General features: G+C 39.7%; 1 protein-coding gene across 1 annotated transcript in view; it reads left to right on the top strand.

The window, feature by feature from the left end:
* Positions 1-12,587, top strand: part of clstn2a (calsyntenin 2a) — a 157,203-nt gene extending 144,616 nt beyond the window's left edge. The window contains exons 11-18 of the mRNA XM_044134158.1: positions 795-961; positions 1,212-1,360; positions 5,804-6,009; positions 6,151-6,318; positions 7,458-7,603; positions 7,711-7,831; positions 9,698-9,888; positions 9,996-12,587. Coding sequence (XP_043990093.1) covers positions 795-961; positions 1,212-1,360; positions 5,804-6,009; positions 6,151-6,318; positions 7,458-7,603; positions 7,711-7,831; positions 9,698-9,888; positions 9,996-10,220 — 1,373 coding nt within the window. The 3' untranslated portion in view covers positions 10,221-12,587. The remainder of the gene's footprint in view (positions 1-794; positions 962-1,211; positions 1,361-5,803; positions 6,010-6,150; positions 6,319-7,457; positions 7,604-7,710; positions 7,832-9,697; positions 9,889-9,995) is intronic.
* The last annotated feature ends 3,030 nt before the right edge of the window (positions 12,588-15,617 follow it).

The following is a 15,617-nucleotide window of genomic DNA, read 5'->3' as shown; positions in this document are numbered from 1 at the left end:
CAACTTGCTGCTCTGGACTGCTCAAAATATTTTAAAGAAATGTTAGAAAATGCAGAGAAGCTCATTTAAAGGAGGAACTTGTAAGTTATAAAATATTCTAGTGTGGGAAACGTTTCTTGCATTCAATAGGGAGTTTGGTTTTTATAAAACTGTGTTAATTTGAAAGTATTTTCCTGGACAGTTTTTTTATTGTTTTTATTGTTTTGGTATGTCTTTGGTAGATTAATCAAATAATTTTATCTATCAAGTAAATCCAAGTAAAAATCTTCTCTGTTTAAAAAGTGAATGCAAAATGGAGACACTCTCCTAATTCAATTCATAGTAATTGTAACATGTCTACATGTTGGGTTTCTATGTAGATGGTGACTCCACAGATGACAATCTGACCACAGATCTAGTCATAAATGTATCAACCCAGTACCTACCTTTCTCATACTTATGTTTGCTATTGAGTTATTTAGCTATTATGCAGTACACATGTTATATAAATATAGTCAGGGATACAAAAATGCATACACTAACTTACTTTAAGTGAAGATTTCAGCCTGTGCAGACATTTTTCACATTCAACGTTTATGGATGAACAGTATTTCTGGCTCATGTTAAATTTGAAGAAATTGCTTTTGGTGTTTTAAGTTTGAATGTGGTAACAATATTTTATCATCTAGTCTCTTACTCTTACTAGAATTGCCCTTTTTGCATCACTTCTAACATTGTTTCTTTGCTGCTGCCTCCCTTTTTCTTCCGTTTTTTTTTTTTCCTCAACACACCTTAATGGCTCGATTTCCCTTCAGGTGGCGAGGTGGCAACGCCGAGGTTCACTCAGTATTTCCACGGCAGCCTCTCAGGTCTGACGATCCGACCAGGCCGCATTGAAACCCAGAAGGTTATCTCCTGCTTGCAGGCCTGCAAGGAAGGCCTTGACATTAACTCCCTCGAAAGCCTTGCTAAGGACATAAAGGTGCATGAAAATACAAAGACAAGACACTTCATGCTCCGTTTAGTGGTGTAGGGAACACTCATCACCTCATTCCTGTCACAGAACTGTTACACTGTCGCATGTAATCAGTGAACGCTCATGTTGAAGCTAATCTGGAATAGATTTGAAGATAAATGCAGTCCATTACAAATACTTCTGATTAAAGATCAGGGACATTAGTTGCATAAACCCGATGGGAGGTTAGATTTTAAAGTTGTCTTTGTGTGTCCAGTTTCACTTCAACCCGGCCCAGTCAGTGCTGGTGGTGGAAGGAGGGGATGTGGACGGCATCAACATAGCCATGACCAAAGTCTCTTACATCAACTCTCGGCAGTTCCCCACACCAGGCCTCAGACGGCTGCACATCTCCACCTCTGTGCAGTGAGTCCTCAGTTACTTATTGGATGCATTTCGTACTCTATTTGTAAGACGAAGCACAATTTGAACATTACCTTATCTATTTTCCATAACTGCATTGTCCTAAATATCTGCTTATTTAAACTGGGATGTTGGACTGCAGGTTCCCAGATAATCCACAAACAACCTGATGTCTTCATCATTTGCATTTCGAGGCTGTTCCAAAGTGTTTAGACAAGATGCGTGTAAAAGTGAAGTAATACGTTTTAAACATAAAAATCATCTAAACCTATTCTAGTGGCTTTATTCATCTTTACAGTGCATGTCAAAGTTTACACAGATAAAATGAGATAGCCGCTCAAATAAGAATTGTTTTGTTTATTGTCATGACTCTGAACGTCATTGCTGTAGCTGAGAAATAAAACTGTAGGGATTTTTTTCACATCGTCACAATGAGTTCTGTAATATTTTCCCACTGCAGCAATAGTAATAACTGCGGTTATTCAAGCAAATAAGCCAAATATAAGCTTATTTGGCTTGGAAATAAGCCAAATAATAAATTTGGCTAATTTCCTCTGCAACTGACAGTGTAAAACAGACTCCTGGGGTAGAACTGCACCTTACAAACAACCTTTAAAAACTTTTGATTTTACCCCAGACCTTTGGGATTGAGCTTCGTTGAGGGAGGTTTGGGTTGCTTGCTTCTTGAAGGATCAGTAATCTTAGTTAAAATTCATCTGCACATATTTTCTGCCTTAATTGTAACACATTTAAAATGATGCACCTCTGCCCTCACCTGTCTGGTGAAGCAAAAAGTATGTTTATGGTTTGGAAACATTTGTCCGTCAAGATAGTTTTCCAATTTTTACCCTATAGTCATCTGAAGTTCCTGTTCCTGTTTCTTAACTAGATTTGAAATTACAAACTTGTGCCTTCAGAAAGTCAAAAGGGAGTAATTCCTCAAGTCAAAGTAATATTTTTAAGGTTTTACACCAATTATGTAATTATAAGGGTGTAATACTTTTATTTTGATTAATTACTTACATAGGTTGTAATGTGTTAAACTTTTTAGCATAATTACTAAATTTTTTTTCTCGAACACAAAAATCTTGAGCCGGATCTTCTGTACTTGCCTGTTTCTGGTACAGCCCTAAATCTGACGCACAAGCAAACAAGAACAATGAACCACGAAGCTGCTTCTCTTCAGTCTGTGGGGGTTACTTTTGACTATTTAAGCTTAAATTAAAAGCAGTAATGAAACATGAAAATGAAACTTTCATATTCAGTTTGTAAAGGAGTTGGAAGAAACCAATGTTGATTAGATCCTTTCCCCAATTGACTCGTTCAGAAAATACATTTCAGTCTAGGATGCAGAATCTGAATACATCCAACATCTTAAAGATTCAGATAATTTGTCCTCAGTGTCGCAATTATACAATTTACAGTTTCCATAAATGCATTTACACAGCCAGTTTATTGTTATGCAGCCTACAGCACCTGCACTTTCTACAGTCTCCTGAAAGAAATCATGATTCATATGCACAACACATCCAAACCTGTTCAATGAACAGCACAGCAGTCAACAGTATCCCCATTAAATTGGTCATAAATTTGTCGATAGTTTCCACCGTTGTTCGAGCAATAAAGTGCAAAATGAGGATTCACTTCCAGCACAAGGATGTTTTTCTGACACAACTGGGAGATACCACTGGTGAAGACTCCCTGTTTATGAAATGACGAGTATGTAACAAAGTGTGAAGGAGCTACGAAACCCTGGCTGATCTGTTGGGTTTGACTTTGTCTCCAAGCCATTGAACACTCAGTGAGATGGGCAAAAACAAACCATTAGTGTAAAATCAATTAACCCATGAAAGAAAAGCAGATGTACATCCAGGAAATAAAACCTGATTGTGTTTGCACAGAGTATAAACTCTCCTTGTCCTTGCTCTTGTTTGTTGCTGTCATCCATCTGTGCTCTTTTAAATTTGGTTTGAACTCAACTGATTTCCAATCTAGATGATCTTCAGGATGACGAGGTCAGTCTCTCAGTCTGCCTCTCCTTTTCGGTTTGCGCAATCTGCCACATTTTCTTGAGACCGTTAACATTTTGATAAAATAGCAACATTTCTTGGCTGTTAGTTGCAGGTGTAATGAGTGTCACACCTACTGAACTACGTTCATCCATCCAGAGTAATGACTTACTGCCTGAGGTTTATTCAGTTCCATTTTGATTGAGTTAAAAATGGCACTACCTCAATTTCTTAAACTAAAAAGTCTTACTCGATGCTACTTTGAGACTAACTAGTTGTTGTGCAACTAGTTTATCTTTTATCTTATATTTGGAGTCCACTTTAATCCATAACACATCTGGGGGTTTGGTATCAGAGTGTTTCTGTCCTCTTTTGCTAAGCTCTAAATGGGTCAGGGTCAGCTCAGACACACCTTGTTTGATAAAGTGAGACGAGCTCATGGAACAACAATCGAAGTTGTCTGACTGTGCAACGCTAACCCACCTCTGTCGAGATAAAGCTGTCAGAGTCCTCCATGTGCTTTCTGCAGACATGTCGAGTCTGCAGCCTGTGATTAAAGAAAACTGTGGATTTTAATTTTTTTTTAACACCTGATAGTGCTGTTTTGTTTCCAAACAGTGTCACTTGTTTCAGCAGTTTTTTTTACAGCTACAACTATGTCCGAAATCATAGGTTTTACTGACATGGCTCGTATAGCCTGAGGCTTTGACAAATGGCATCAGTTTTCAGAAACATGTAACACACAAGAATATAGTGTAATGTATGGAAATCTATGTTTTGTTGCTGAAATATGAGGTCTCGCTTTCTTGCGCTTCACTGCTGCATTCTTTTCTTTTTAATTTTGCAGTCTTACCTCTGTCTATCCTCACTGGGCTTTTCTGGGAGATAGAGTTCATGGACTAGTTCCACATGACCCAGCAAAAATGATTAATATGGTGCTGCTGGGTGAAATGTAAAAAACAAACTGTATAAAGGAAAACCGCGATTTTTTTTTTTTTTGAGCATTTGAAAACAAAGACAGGAACAGTTCCTGTTCATTTTCAGCACAAATCTTATGCTGGTCTTTGTAATGGAATCTAACTCAAAATCAAGATCCAGGGGCAACAATTGAATAAAAGGAGTTTTATTCATTTAAACCCAAAAATATGAACCATCACTGACAATTTATTTCCCGTTAATACTGTCACAAACATTTTATCATACAGAGAAGATTTAATAGGAGACATATAATGTTTGTAATTCTACCCCTTGAAATATATTTAAACTTTATGAGCTTACAAACACAATGTTATCCTTCAAAATGGGCAGGGAAGATTCTCACACTAAAATGCAAATCAGACTGAGCTATATCCATCAAACTTCTGGGATTAAAAACTTGCTTGAAGCTGCAAAAGTCTCGAGACTGAGACAGAAAAATCCCGTCCAGCATTCTGCAGATCAGACTCACCAGCCGCGACGATAGAGAGCTGGTGAGGAAAAAAAAGAAAAAAATAGTAATATTGAGGAGTATTTCATCAGCCTGATTAAAAAACCCACCAAAAAAACAGCTTACCGATCAGAAAAGCATGTTTCATACAAATTTAATGGACTTTTAAATAATGACTTAAGAAACAGTCTATTTGAAGGAAAATTGAGAATCTCTAGTTGGATATCACAACCAAGATGATAGAAGGGAGAAACTGTGTGTAAGCTCCCATAAAAGAATAAATTGTCAGAAGAAATTTGATGAAGAGGTGAAAATAAAGCATTTTTTAAACATGGTTTAGCATCTCCACACATCTGAATTAATTACGCAAATTTTCATTTAGAAATGTTAAAAGAGAAGTTGAAAGTAATTTGCATGTGACTTTCCCAATAAGTGTTTTGTCTGAAAACAAAATCTCATAGAATGATCCCAGTCAAATTGCAGATCTAAATCCAGTTAACAATCTATTATTAGAACTTAAAATCTAAGTTTACAGCTTCTATGTCTACTCAAGCTTCGACTATTGAGCCAATAACAATGGGTAAAGGTTGATCAAAACATACCTCAAAGAACTACCTTTGTCTCCTGTAACGGGAGACAAAGGTAGTTCTGGAGAGTTTGGAAGGTATTTCTGTTTTTTTTTCTTTTTATTTGTAAATAATTTTAAGACATGCATAATTTTCCTTCTACTCAAAACCTTTGTCCTATTTTATGTGGTTGACATAAAATCTAGATAATAACACATCACTGTATTTTAGATGGTGAAGGAATAATCTTTAAAATAAAAACACCATGTGTTGTTTTAGAAATAGATGTTTTCTGCTTTGTATTCTCTATTAGAACATGACAAGGCAAAGACGTGTGCCGAGTATCGAGCAAGTTATTGGCTCCGTAGGAGTCCATATAGTTAAAGCTTTAGGTGAAGACACATAAGCCGTGCTGCTGTAACACCCCCCTCTGTCCATCGGTCAGGTGTTTTGGAGAGGACACATGTGTCTCCATCCCAGACATCAAGGCGGTGGTCATGGTGCTGCCCCCCAGTGAACCCAGAATCACCATTTCAGGATCCAAGCAGCTTGTCAGACCCGCCAGCGACCTCCGCAGCCCGCTGGGCGTGGCGCCCTTCAAAGAGCTTCGGATCATCAGCACGGTGATGAAGGGCGACAGCTTTGGTGGATGTGAGTGGACACACCTCTCAGCTTCAACAGGATGTTTTTTTAAATATATATATATATATATATATCTGACATCTTACTCAGTATTCCAGACCTTATCATTGCAAACCTTTTTTTAAAATAACTTTGTGGCTGTGTGTGCAGTCCGCCGGCCAGGGGTGATGGAGGTGATGCATAACCTGGACTACTGTGATGTGCTTGTAATCGGAGACGAACTGGAACCAGAGAGCGAGAGCCTGGAGATTCAGCACAGTGCTTTACTGGGAAAACACCTCGACGCCACCAACTCCACCTCTGGAATATCAATATATGGTAGCCCAACTTAACATCACTCATCAAACCTCAACCAAATCTGTCAGAAATCTCAAATAAAAATCTGGGGAAAAGACCCCAAAACATTTTCTGTTTTAAATCAGGAGGTAGGTGGAAATTTCAGGAAATCTCAGCGACTGATGCATCCATCCATTTTCTATACACCCTTGTCCCTAATGGGGTCAGGAGGGTTGCTGGTGTCTATCTCCAGCTGCGTCCCAGGCGAGAGATGGGTTCACCCTGGACAGGTCGCCAGTCTGTCGCAGGGCAACACAGAGACATACAAGACAAACAACCATTCACACACACATTTAGGGAGAATTTAGAGAGACCAATTAACCTGACAGTCATGTTTTTGGACTGTGGGAGGAAGCCGGAGAACCCGGAGAGAACCCACCATGCACAGGGAGAACATGCAAACTCCATGCAGAAAGACCCCGGCTGGGAATCGAACCCAGGACCTTCTTGCTGCAAGGCAAAAGCTCTATCAACTGCACCACTGTGCAGCCCGCGACTAAGGCAAAGCAACACATTCAGCCTTACAGTTTTAGGTCAAAAACCTCCTGAAACAGATCAATAAATAAAGGTAGATTTGTACATTTATTTATTTAAGTTGATTTCTAAAAGTCAAATAATTTAAAAGGTAGCTGAAAGGGGGCCAAAACCTGGGAACCAATTTGTAGAGATTAAAAATGTGTGAAATGTCTTCCTTATTGTTTAAAAGTCCATAAATTTAAACTTTCTTTTTAGGTAAGGTGAAACAAAAAATCTAGATTTTTTAAATTTATTTTCAAATAATCCTTAGATTTTGTTTCAAAAGTACCTACTGACAATGTGTGCAAATTTACAACGATTAATATTCTTACATAATTGCATCATCTGAATAAACAATTAGCATTTTTATGAGAGCTGCATGGTTTTTGTAGAGTATGTGACCGTGGTATTACTTAATGCAACCCCATATGAGCTCTGATTTATCCACATTTTTCAGTGTCATTATTGTTCAGCTTGAGCAACTCAGTCGCTGCAGTTTGCACCAGAGACATCAGAGGCAGAAAAATCTATTTAAGTGTCCTCCAGATTTTGAATAGGACGTAAATGGTGGGTAGTTTCTGGCAGTGGGTTTTCCCTGCCCACAGGTGTGGACTCCATGGCCCACTATGAGCAGGTCCTGAGACAGCTACGCTACAGGAACTGGAGACCCGCCTCTCTGACGGAGAGAAGGTTCAGACTCACCTGCTCCGAACTCAACGGGCGTTACACCAGCAACGAGTTCAACCTGGAGGCAGGTTTTGGGCTTTTCCTCAATATTTTCTTTTTTGTACATTACACTGTGTGCCTTTCTTTGGCCTCGTCTTTGAGAATAACGTCTCTTTGTTCCTGCTTCGTTAGGTCAGCGTTCTTCACCACACTGCACCCATGGAGCACGTTAATCACATGGCCGCCCAGTCCCAGTACATGAGACCGGTCCATCACCCGCTGATGATCCACACTCTGAACTCACACATGTCAGGTAACCCAATAACGAAGAAGTGATTTGTTACATGACAAAAAGAACAAATCCTTACCTTGTTGATTGGTTTGAGCACATGAATTTCTCCTTTTTCTCATCAAACTTGTTCCCGTCTGATGATAATTTGTGCTGTAGCATTTCAAAAGACAGCTCATCCTGTCTAAATGTTAGACATTTAATTTGGCATGCTCCTCACCTCTTAAATGTCACTGGACCCCATAATGAGACCGAGAGAGCTTCAGAAAGAAGGTCAGATCTGATCATGGGTATGGTAGAAGATTTAAAGAGGTCTCAAGAGAATTTGTATTCCATATTTCCATAGTATGAAAAAAATATGTAGAGGTGAAGGACGTGTCAACTGCCCATATGCCCAGGTTTCACTCTGCAAGCACGTTTACCCTGGAAGCAGACTGTAAGATACTAGAAGAAGTCTTAGAAGAAGCCGGGACCCACAGCAGTCTGTTGATATGGAGGTACATGTCCGTATAATCAGTAAGAGACTGAAAAAGTTTACGTTCAATGGAGATGCCTGTGGGACTGAAGTTTTCCAGACCGAATGGAGATAAAACCATGCAATGTGGAATGGTGTTCTTTGGGCAGATGAGTCTAAAATGTCATTATTTGGAGACTGGAACAGAGCAAATATAGTATACTGGGCAAAAATCATCAAACCAGCTGTGAAACAAAGGTACAGGACATGACCATTTTACAATCAGAGGATGTTGATAAAATGTAAAACCACCTATAAAAAATAAGTTGAAGCAGAACTAGGCAGTGAACTAAAACATAGAAGTAACAGTTTTGGATGATGCCTCTCACAGTACCAGGCTGCCATTATAAATGTATTTCCATGACAAATTACTCATAAACAAAATTTATGATACAAACAGAACATCGAAAATGGTCAGTACAGAGGAAGTGGTCAATTGACTCCAGAGAGAAAACTTTCTGACAAGTTGTAGTTCAGTTCACTTTCTAGGTGGACTTGTCAGGTAAACATGAAGTAACCATCAGAAGTGACTGACCTCAGTAGTCGATGATGAATGTAGGTTACCCTCATTACCTAAATGCTTCATTTGGGCCTTAGATGTTCCATTAATAAACTCTCCTGTTTTCATTAAAGTCTCCTGTTCTGTCCTGGGCTGACACTAGATTGGAGAAGAATTTGCTGTAACCTACAGAAGACAGTTTTGTAGGTTACCGTTGACTTCTGATTTGTTTGTGACAGTTTTTGCAAGTCCATTTCGGTGCCTGGTTACGCTTTCTGCAAGTTGGATTGTAATATTTGCTCTCAGCATAGTTTAAATGAAAAATGGATAGGACACTACTTATAAAGCAGTAGTCTTCATTTTGATGTTAGATCTGTAACCAAAGAGACTAATGAGTTAAAATAAAAGGTTAATTTTTGTACATCTAGTTTCCTTTTTCATCCTGATAAATTGCTGGTGCTCTAATCTCCCAGTCAGGATTGCCGGAGAGGGTGCAACCAAACAAAACGTAGAAGATGTGGCTCACAGCGAGGAAAAAAAAAAAAGAAGAAAAAAGTGAACAGCTGATATTCCAGCTACTTTCTCTTTGAAGAGTTCAGTCTTGTGTACACATCCTCTGTGCATTCAAGAGTGATGTTGGCGCTGCACATGATGTATTCACTGAATCAGTTTCCACTGAACCTTGTCGCACTTATCTCTTTTCATAATCCCAAGGCTTGGGCCGCCACCAAGCATGAACATCTTTTGTGCTTTACATGTTTCCAGCTTTTGTCTCTTATTTAAAAAAAAAAAAACACTTTGAAACCGAAGTGACGCTGCTCCGTCACATGTTCCACGTAGTTTATGGTTGTAAACGAGCTTTTCTTTTCTCCGTCAGGTCCAGCGCCCCCTGTGGCCACAGTTGTCATTGTGGTGTGCATCGCCGCCCTGGTGATCATTGTGGTGATCGGCATCTACAGGATCCACGCCACACATCAGGAGGGCTCCAGAGACGAAGAGGATGAAATCAAAGATCCAGAGTCGGACTGGGAAGGCTCTGGACTCAACATCACTGTCAACCCCATGGAGGTAACCGAGACCATCTCAAGTCTCCAGCAGGTTTATTTATCTCCGATGCAAGGAACACAACCGCCAGCCTCAGTCATTGGATTTGAGATCTGGATTTTGTTGTCTAGGACATGAGAGGACCCCAGGCACTGGGAGAAGCTGCGAGAGGAGAAGAATGTGAGGAGGAGGAGGAGGATGAAGAAGACGACGCTGAGCTGGTGGGAGGCATGACGATCGTCGAATCAGACAGCAGTGATGAAGACGAAGAGGAGGGGAACAAAGGAAGAGAAGAGGTTAACGGGAGGAAGCAGAAGGGGAAACTTGAGTGGGACAGTTCATGTGGAACATACTAAGCACACACACAGGAATCCGTCTACACAAACACAGTGGCTTTATCTCTCTCCACTGCACACACACACACACGCACACACCCACTATGCAGGCATTAACACGTGCTTGTCACAGCTATAAGCACACACACACACACCCGCACACACAAAAATTGTCTGATAAAATCAATTACAATCTTTTGCTGGAAAAATACACAAATTCTCCCATGTTGTCGTTTTTGAAGTAATATCGCCCTCTTCTGGACAAAGTCAAACATTAGCTGCAGTGCCACAGTGCTGGAAATCATCCGACTGTCATTATTCCCGCCTCTGGCAGTGAGGCAGAGCATCCATAAAGACACAAAATAAGCACGTGTCATTTCACCATGTGTGTGTGTGTGTGTGTGTGTGTGTATGCGGGGGTGTGTGTGCGTGTGCAGACAGGTCTGAAGTTTTTCTTCATAACACATTAAACTCATTTCTTGTCCCAGAATTTAGTACAGTGTGTTACAAAACGTATTCATACTCTAAACTTTTCCAGTTATCTCAACACGTTGCAACCAAACTTCAGTGTTTTTAGCTGGGATTATACGTGATAGACTGACACAGAGTGACACTTCAAGCCATCTGCAGCCTCTAATGTTTTCTATCAACTTCTATCCATCTTCCAAAGACCAGCTTATCGGTCTTTGACAAATTAGAGCATCCCGACAGCATGATGCCGCTGTGTTCCCCCTATAGGGATGATGTGTAATATGATAGTTTTCCTTGGCAAAATGTTGGGTTTGCATTTAATCCAAAAAGTTCAACGTTGGTCTCGTGTGAGCAGAGCGTCCAGGTCACATGTTTACTGTGGCATCTAGTTGGCTTGTGACAAAGTGAAAACTTGGATTTTTTAAATCTATTTCTTTTAACAATGGCTTCCACACACGCAATTTTGATACTTGGCAGAAATGGCAAAACTTGTGATTAATTATGGATTACAATAAACAAAGTGGAAAAAGTAAACAAATGACATATTCTCAATAAGTTTGCAGTTTTGCGTATGCATATCGCAAATTTAAATGTGGAGATGATGGATTGAACAGCACTTCTTGAAATGGCAGAGTTGCAGTGGATTTCATTTATCTCCACATTGTGATACTTTTCTTTCCCCCTTTCACATTTGTGAACTCGTTTGTCCTGGTTCATCACATAGAATCCCTTCTTTGTTAAAGGACAAAAAAAGTTTACAGGCTATGAATACTTAAGCAAAGCGCTGTACACATGTCCTAACATTCCTTTTTGTGTTCATGTCTTAACCGCGTTGTCTGCAATGTTTGAATACGTGTCCATAGGTTAATATATGCATAAAACTTTTAAATATAGATTATTGAATCTAAATATTCTGTGTGGTGTAGCAATGTTGTTGCTCAGTGTTGGTCATCCCTGTCTGCAGCCTCACGCCTCCTCCTTCTGCATGAGCAGTGCTGTGGCTCTGTGGCCTGCGCGTCGTCAAGAATATGGGATCTCTCACTACAAAACATTCCTCATTTCTTGTATGTTGCATACAACGACCGTGCAACCACAGATTATACGTAGCAGCCATCCCTCCTTTAGTTCAGCTAGGCTTTTAAAGCTAACTTAATCATGTTGTGTTTATCCCAAGAACCTTTCTGTCTTGAATCGGACGTCCGTAATCGCATAGAGGTGCTTTAATTCAAATCTGGAGGCCAACTCTGGTCTCAAAACAAAAATGTAAAGAGAGGCAGATTTTAAAAATTGTGATTTCCTGGTTTGGTTAAAGCAATATGTATGTGAGTCTACAACTTACACAGGACTTTCATGATCATAGGCATCACCATAATTACCACCCAGCATCACCCTGCAGCAAGGTTGAACTCTGAGAGATAGCGACAGAAGAGATTTTTATTTTTTTAAGTTTAAATGTAATGTGTAAACATAAGTCAGTCTGACTGAGAGGTTCCCTCTCCACCTCCTCATAACCATTTCATCCTACCGTGCTAATCAGAGGTTTACATTCACTCAGCATGAGCATATCACTTTTGGACTTCATTTACACCTATTAACACACACACACACGCACGCACGCCTGCACACGGCGTTTTATTAATTTTAAACACAAAGCTGGGTGCACTAATTAGATTTTCTTTTGAACTTTCTCTAATACACACAACGGCAAAATAGATATTAGGTCAAATATGTGCATACAGCCTAAATATTAGAATAAATGTCTTGCAGCACAAATAAGTCAACCAAACGAATGATACACTCATGCCGATAATGAGTGGATGTAAAAATATGACCAGAACTATAAACATTCGAGTGTTGGTGTTTTCCACCCACCCATTGAGACAAAAGCAGTTTATATCCTGTTGCATTTCTATAGATCAGGGGTCTCAAACTCCAGTCCTCGAGGGCCGCAGTCCTGCATCTTTTAGATGCATCTGCATCTTTTAGATGCAGGACTGCGTCTGCTGCACCACAGCCTCTGCTGCACCACAGCTGAATAGAATAATTAAGGCTCTGGAGAACTGGTCCACACAAGGTGGAGGTAATTAAGCCATTTCCAGTGTTTTGTACCTGTGGCACATCTAAAAACTGCAGGACTGCGGCCCTCGAGGACTGGAGTTTGAGACCCCTGCTATAGATGGATGCTTGGTTAAGGCAGTGTTTCTCAGTTCCGGTCCTTACGCCTCCCTGCCCTGCCCTGTTTCCCTTCTGCCACACACCTGGATCGAATCTGTGGGTGATTAACAGGCTTCTGCAGCACCTGATGGTCATGAAATCATTTCAATCAGCTGTTCTGGAATAGAGGCACATCTAAAACATGCGGAGCAGGGGGGCCTGAGGACTGGAATTGAGAAGCGCTGGGTTGAAGGTAAGAGCTGACATTTTTCAGAGTTTGCCTTCTCTAAAGTGTTTCCATAATCCATATCTGCGTCCTAATGATAGCCCCACGAATTCAGCTTTTAAAATGTACATTTCGTTTCAAACAAAAAGGCGATCCACAGAGCGCATTATGCAAACGTTTCCACTGACCGAGCAGCCCTGCTTGACGACAGCAAAGCCTCCGCTGCAAAATCGGTGGAGCGCCCCTTTAAACTCCCACCCTGAACCTTGAGAGGAAAACTGTTTCTTGTACTGCCTCCATCCCTCCAGCTATGATGGAACCAGTCATCCTTAGCTGTGACGACACCTTGAATTCACCCTACAGATTCATATTAAGTGTCCAGTATGTAGAGTTAACCTGAGGCACAGCTTGGTTCCCCCTCCTCACCTGTGATGTATGTGCTCTCTAGCAGACATGTCGCGTGTCCACCTGTCCTTTAAACACCTGTGCTCGTGGTGTCACCATTGTGAAACAACTGCCCCGTTTTCTTTATCATAATATGCTTCGTAGACATCAAGGATAAAGAGGTTCTTTTACATATAAAATGAAACCCTGTAAAAATGTTTAAGACCGTTATTTTATATATCTGTTTCCTTTTCTTTTTGTAATCTAAATAGTTGAGATTTATCTCTATCTGGTGGTCATCCCACAGCTCTCTGTATATTGATCAATAAAGAATTGTTTTAGACTCTGCTCTGCTCCGCTTCCTGCTTCTGTGGCGTCCGCGCATGTTATTTGTTTGGATACTTTAAGGCTCACAAGCTGCTATCTCATTTAGCAATCTTTCTGAAATTCGCACCCTGGCGTCACCTTTCTGGATGTTTACATTTGTTTTGATGGAAAGCTCACGTTGATGCCGGCAATGTCTTTTACGTATCTCACAGCATCTGTTCCAGCGTTTGGGCCAGTAAAGAATATTCTAACCTTAGTTATGCAGTTTCCTTACTTGCTCTTGTCGGAAGTGAACCCATTTCTTTGCCAGCGTAAAACAGACTTTAAAGAGAAAATTCAGATACGTTCTATTAAAGGTTAATAAGCACATAGATTTCTTGGTTTAACCTTTAGTATTAATTCAGAACTTGAAGCTAAAAGCTATTTTTATAGAAAGAGGGACATTTCAAAGTAGCCTGGGATTACTTTAAAAATATATTGATCTCAAACAGAGAGATTTATATGAAAGCTTTATTTGAATGGGTGTGCATAAGAATATGACGCTGTCATAACGTGACATAACACCTGTTATGAACATGAAGGAGTCTTTATAAATGTCTACGAAGTGTCATTCAGTAAATATTGACACTTAATGCAAAGTGAGCACTTTTAATAGACTTCTAATGCAACTTTTAGAGCAACTCTGCATTATAAGTGTCATTATTTACCAAATGACACTTCATGGCAACAGTCGTATAGACTCCTTCATGTTCATGACAGTGTCATGTCAGTCTTATACACACCCCGTCAAATAAAGTGTTACAAAAGCTCTGGATAAACATTTATCAGTCAGTTAAGAGTTTTGGCTTTATCTATTTTAGTGGAGACGCACATGCTATTTGTGCTTCCACAAAATCTGCTGGAAAGGTTGCAATTTGGTACTCTACCGACTGCTGTGGCAGCACAGGTCTAAAACCCTTTTAGCGAACTCAAGCAAAAGTCCAGTAAATAAAAGTCTAATTTTGAAAACGGAGAGAATGTCGCATTGCTGTGAGAATGATGGAAACCAAATAGATTTCACTCACAAGCCGATCTCCTGCAGCATCCCAGATTTTTGTGGTGAAATACAATCATGGCTGCAATTTGTTTATTTACACGCAACTGGATTTCACAGAAAAGGGGAGAAATACAAAATAGAAAAAAATATATAAACTATCAGTTTATTGTCTTCATGTATCTCTGAAAGGTCATGTCTGAAAGTGTTTATCTGTTTGGCTCTTCAGGATTAAAAAGGTTTATGTTTCTACATATGGAGATGCATTGGTCGCATTTCTCATTTGGGTTTGTCCTTATTACTGTTGCTCAATGTTCTTACGCAGCCAGACAAATAAAACGTAAATATTCAGATACTTAAAGGTGCAATGTTGGTAATATTTTGCTAAAAGGTCAGAAAGTGGAGAGTTGGGAAGAGCAAAACTTTCTTGATGGGACAGAAGTCCAATTTCAATACGATGAAATTAACGATTAATTACGATGTCAGTTCTTGATTTTTAGTCATATTTGATTTATATAGCATTTTTACAACTGAATATGAACATAGTTACTTGACTGTGCTACAAAATGACTATGACTAATGACTACAAAATGGCTGAAAAAATTCCTTTAAAAGCCTGTGTGCTGATGATTTTCTATGGTTTATAACATAAAGAGATGAGAACGATCTGCTCTTAGAAAATCTTGATCTTGTAAACAAAGAAAAAAAAAGAAACTTTAATTTGGAGGAGGTTCTTCAAGAAAAGATGGAACGAGCCACAGAAAGAAATGTCCAAGCACAGAAAATCCCATTTCAGCAGCTTAACGGCTCAACCAAGTCAATA

The sequence above is a fragment of the Gambusia affinis genome, linkage group LG12 (assembly GCF_019740435.1).
Source record: "Gambusia affinis linkage group LG12, SWU_Gaff_1.0, whole genome shotgun sequence".
Classification (NCBI taxonomy): Eukaryota; Metazoa; Chordata; class Actinopteri; order Cyprinodontiformes; family Poeciliidae; genus Gambusia; species Gambusia affinis.
This window is presented reverse-complemented; position numbering and strand designations above follow the sequence as displayed.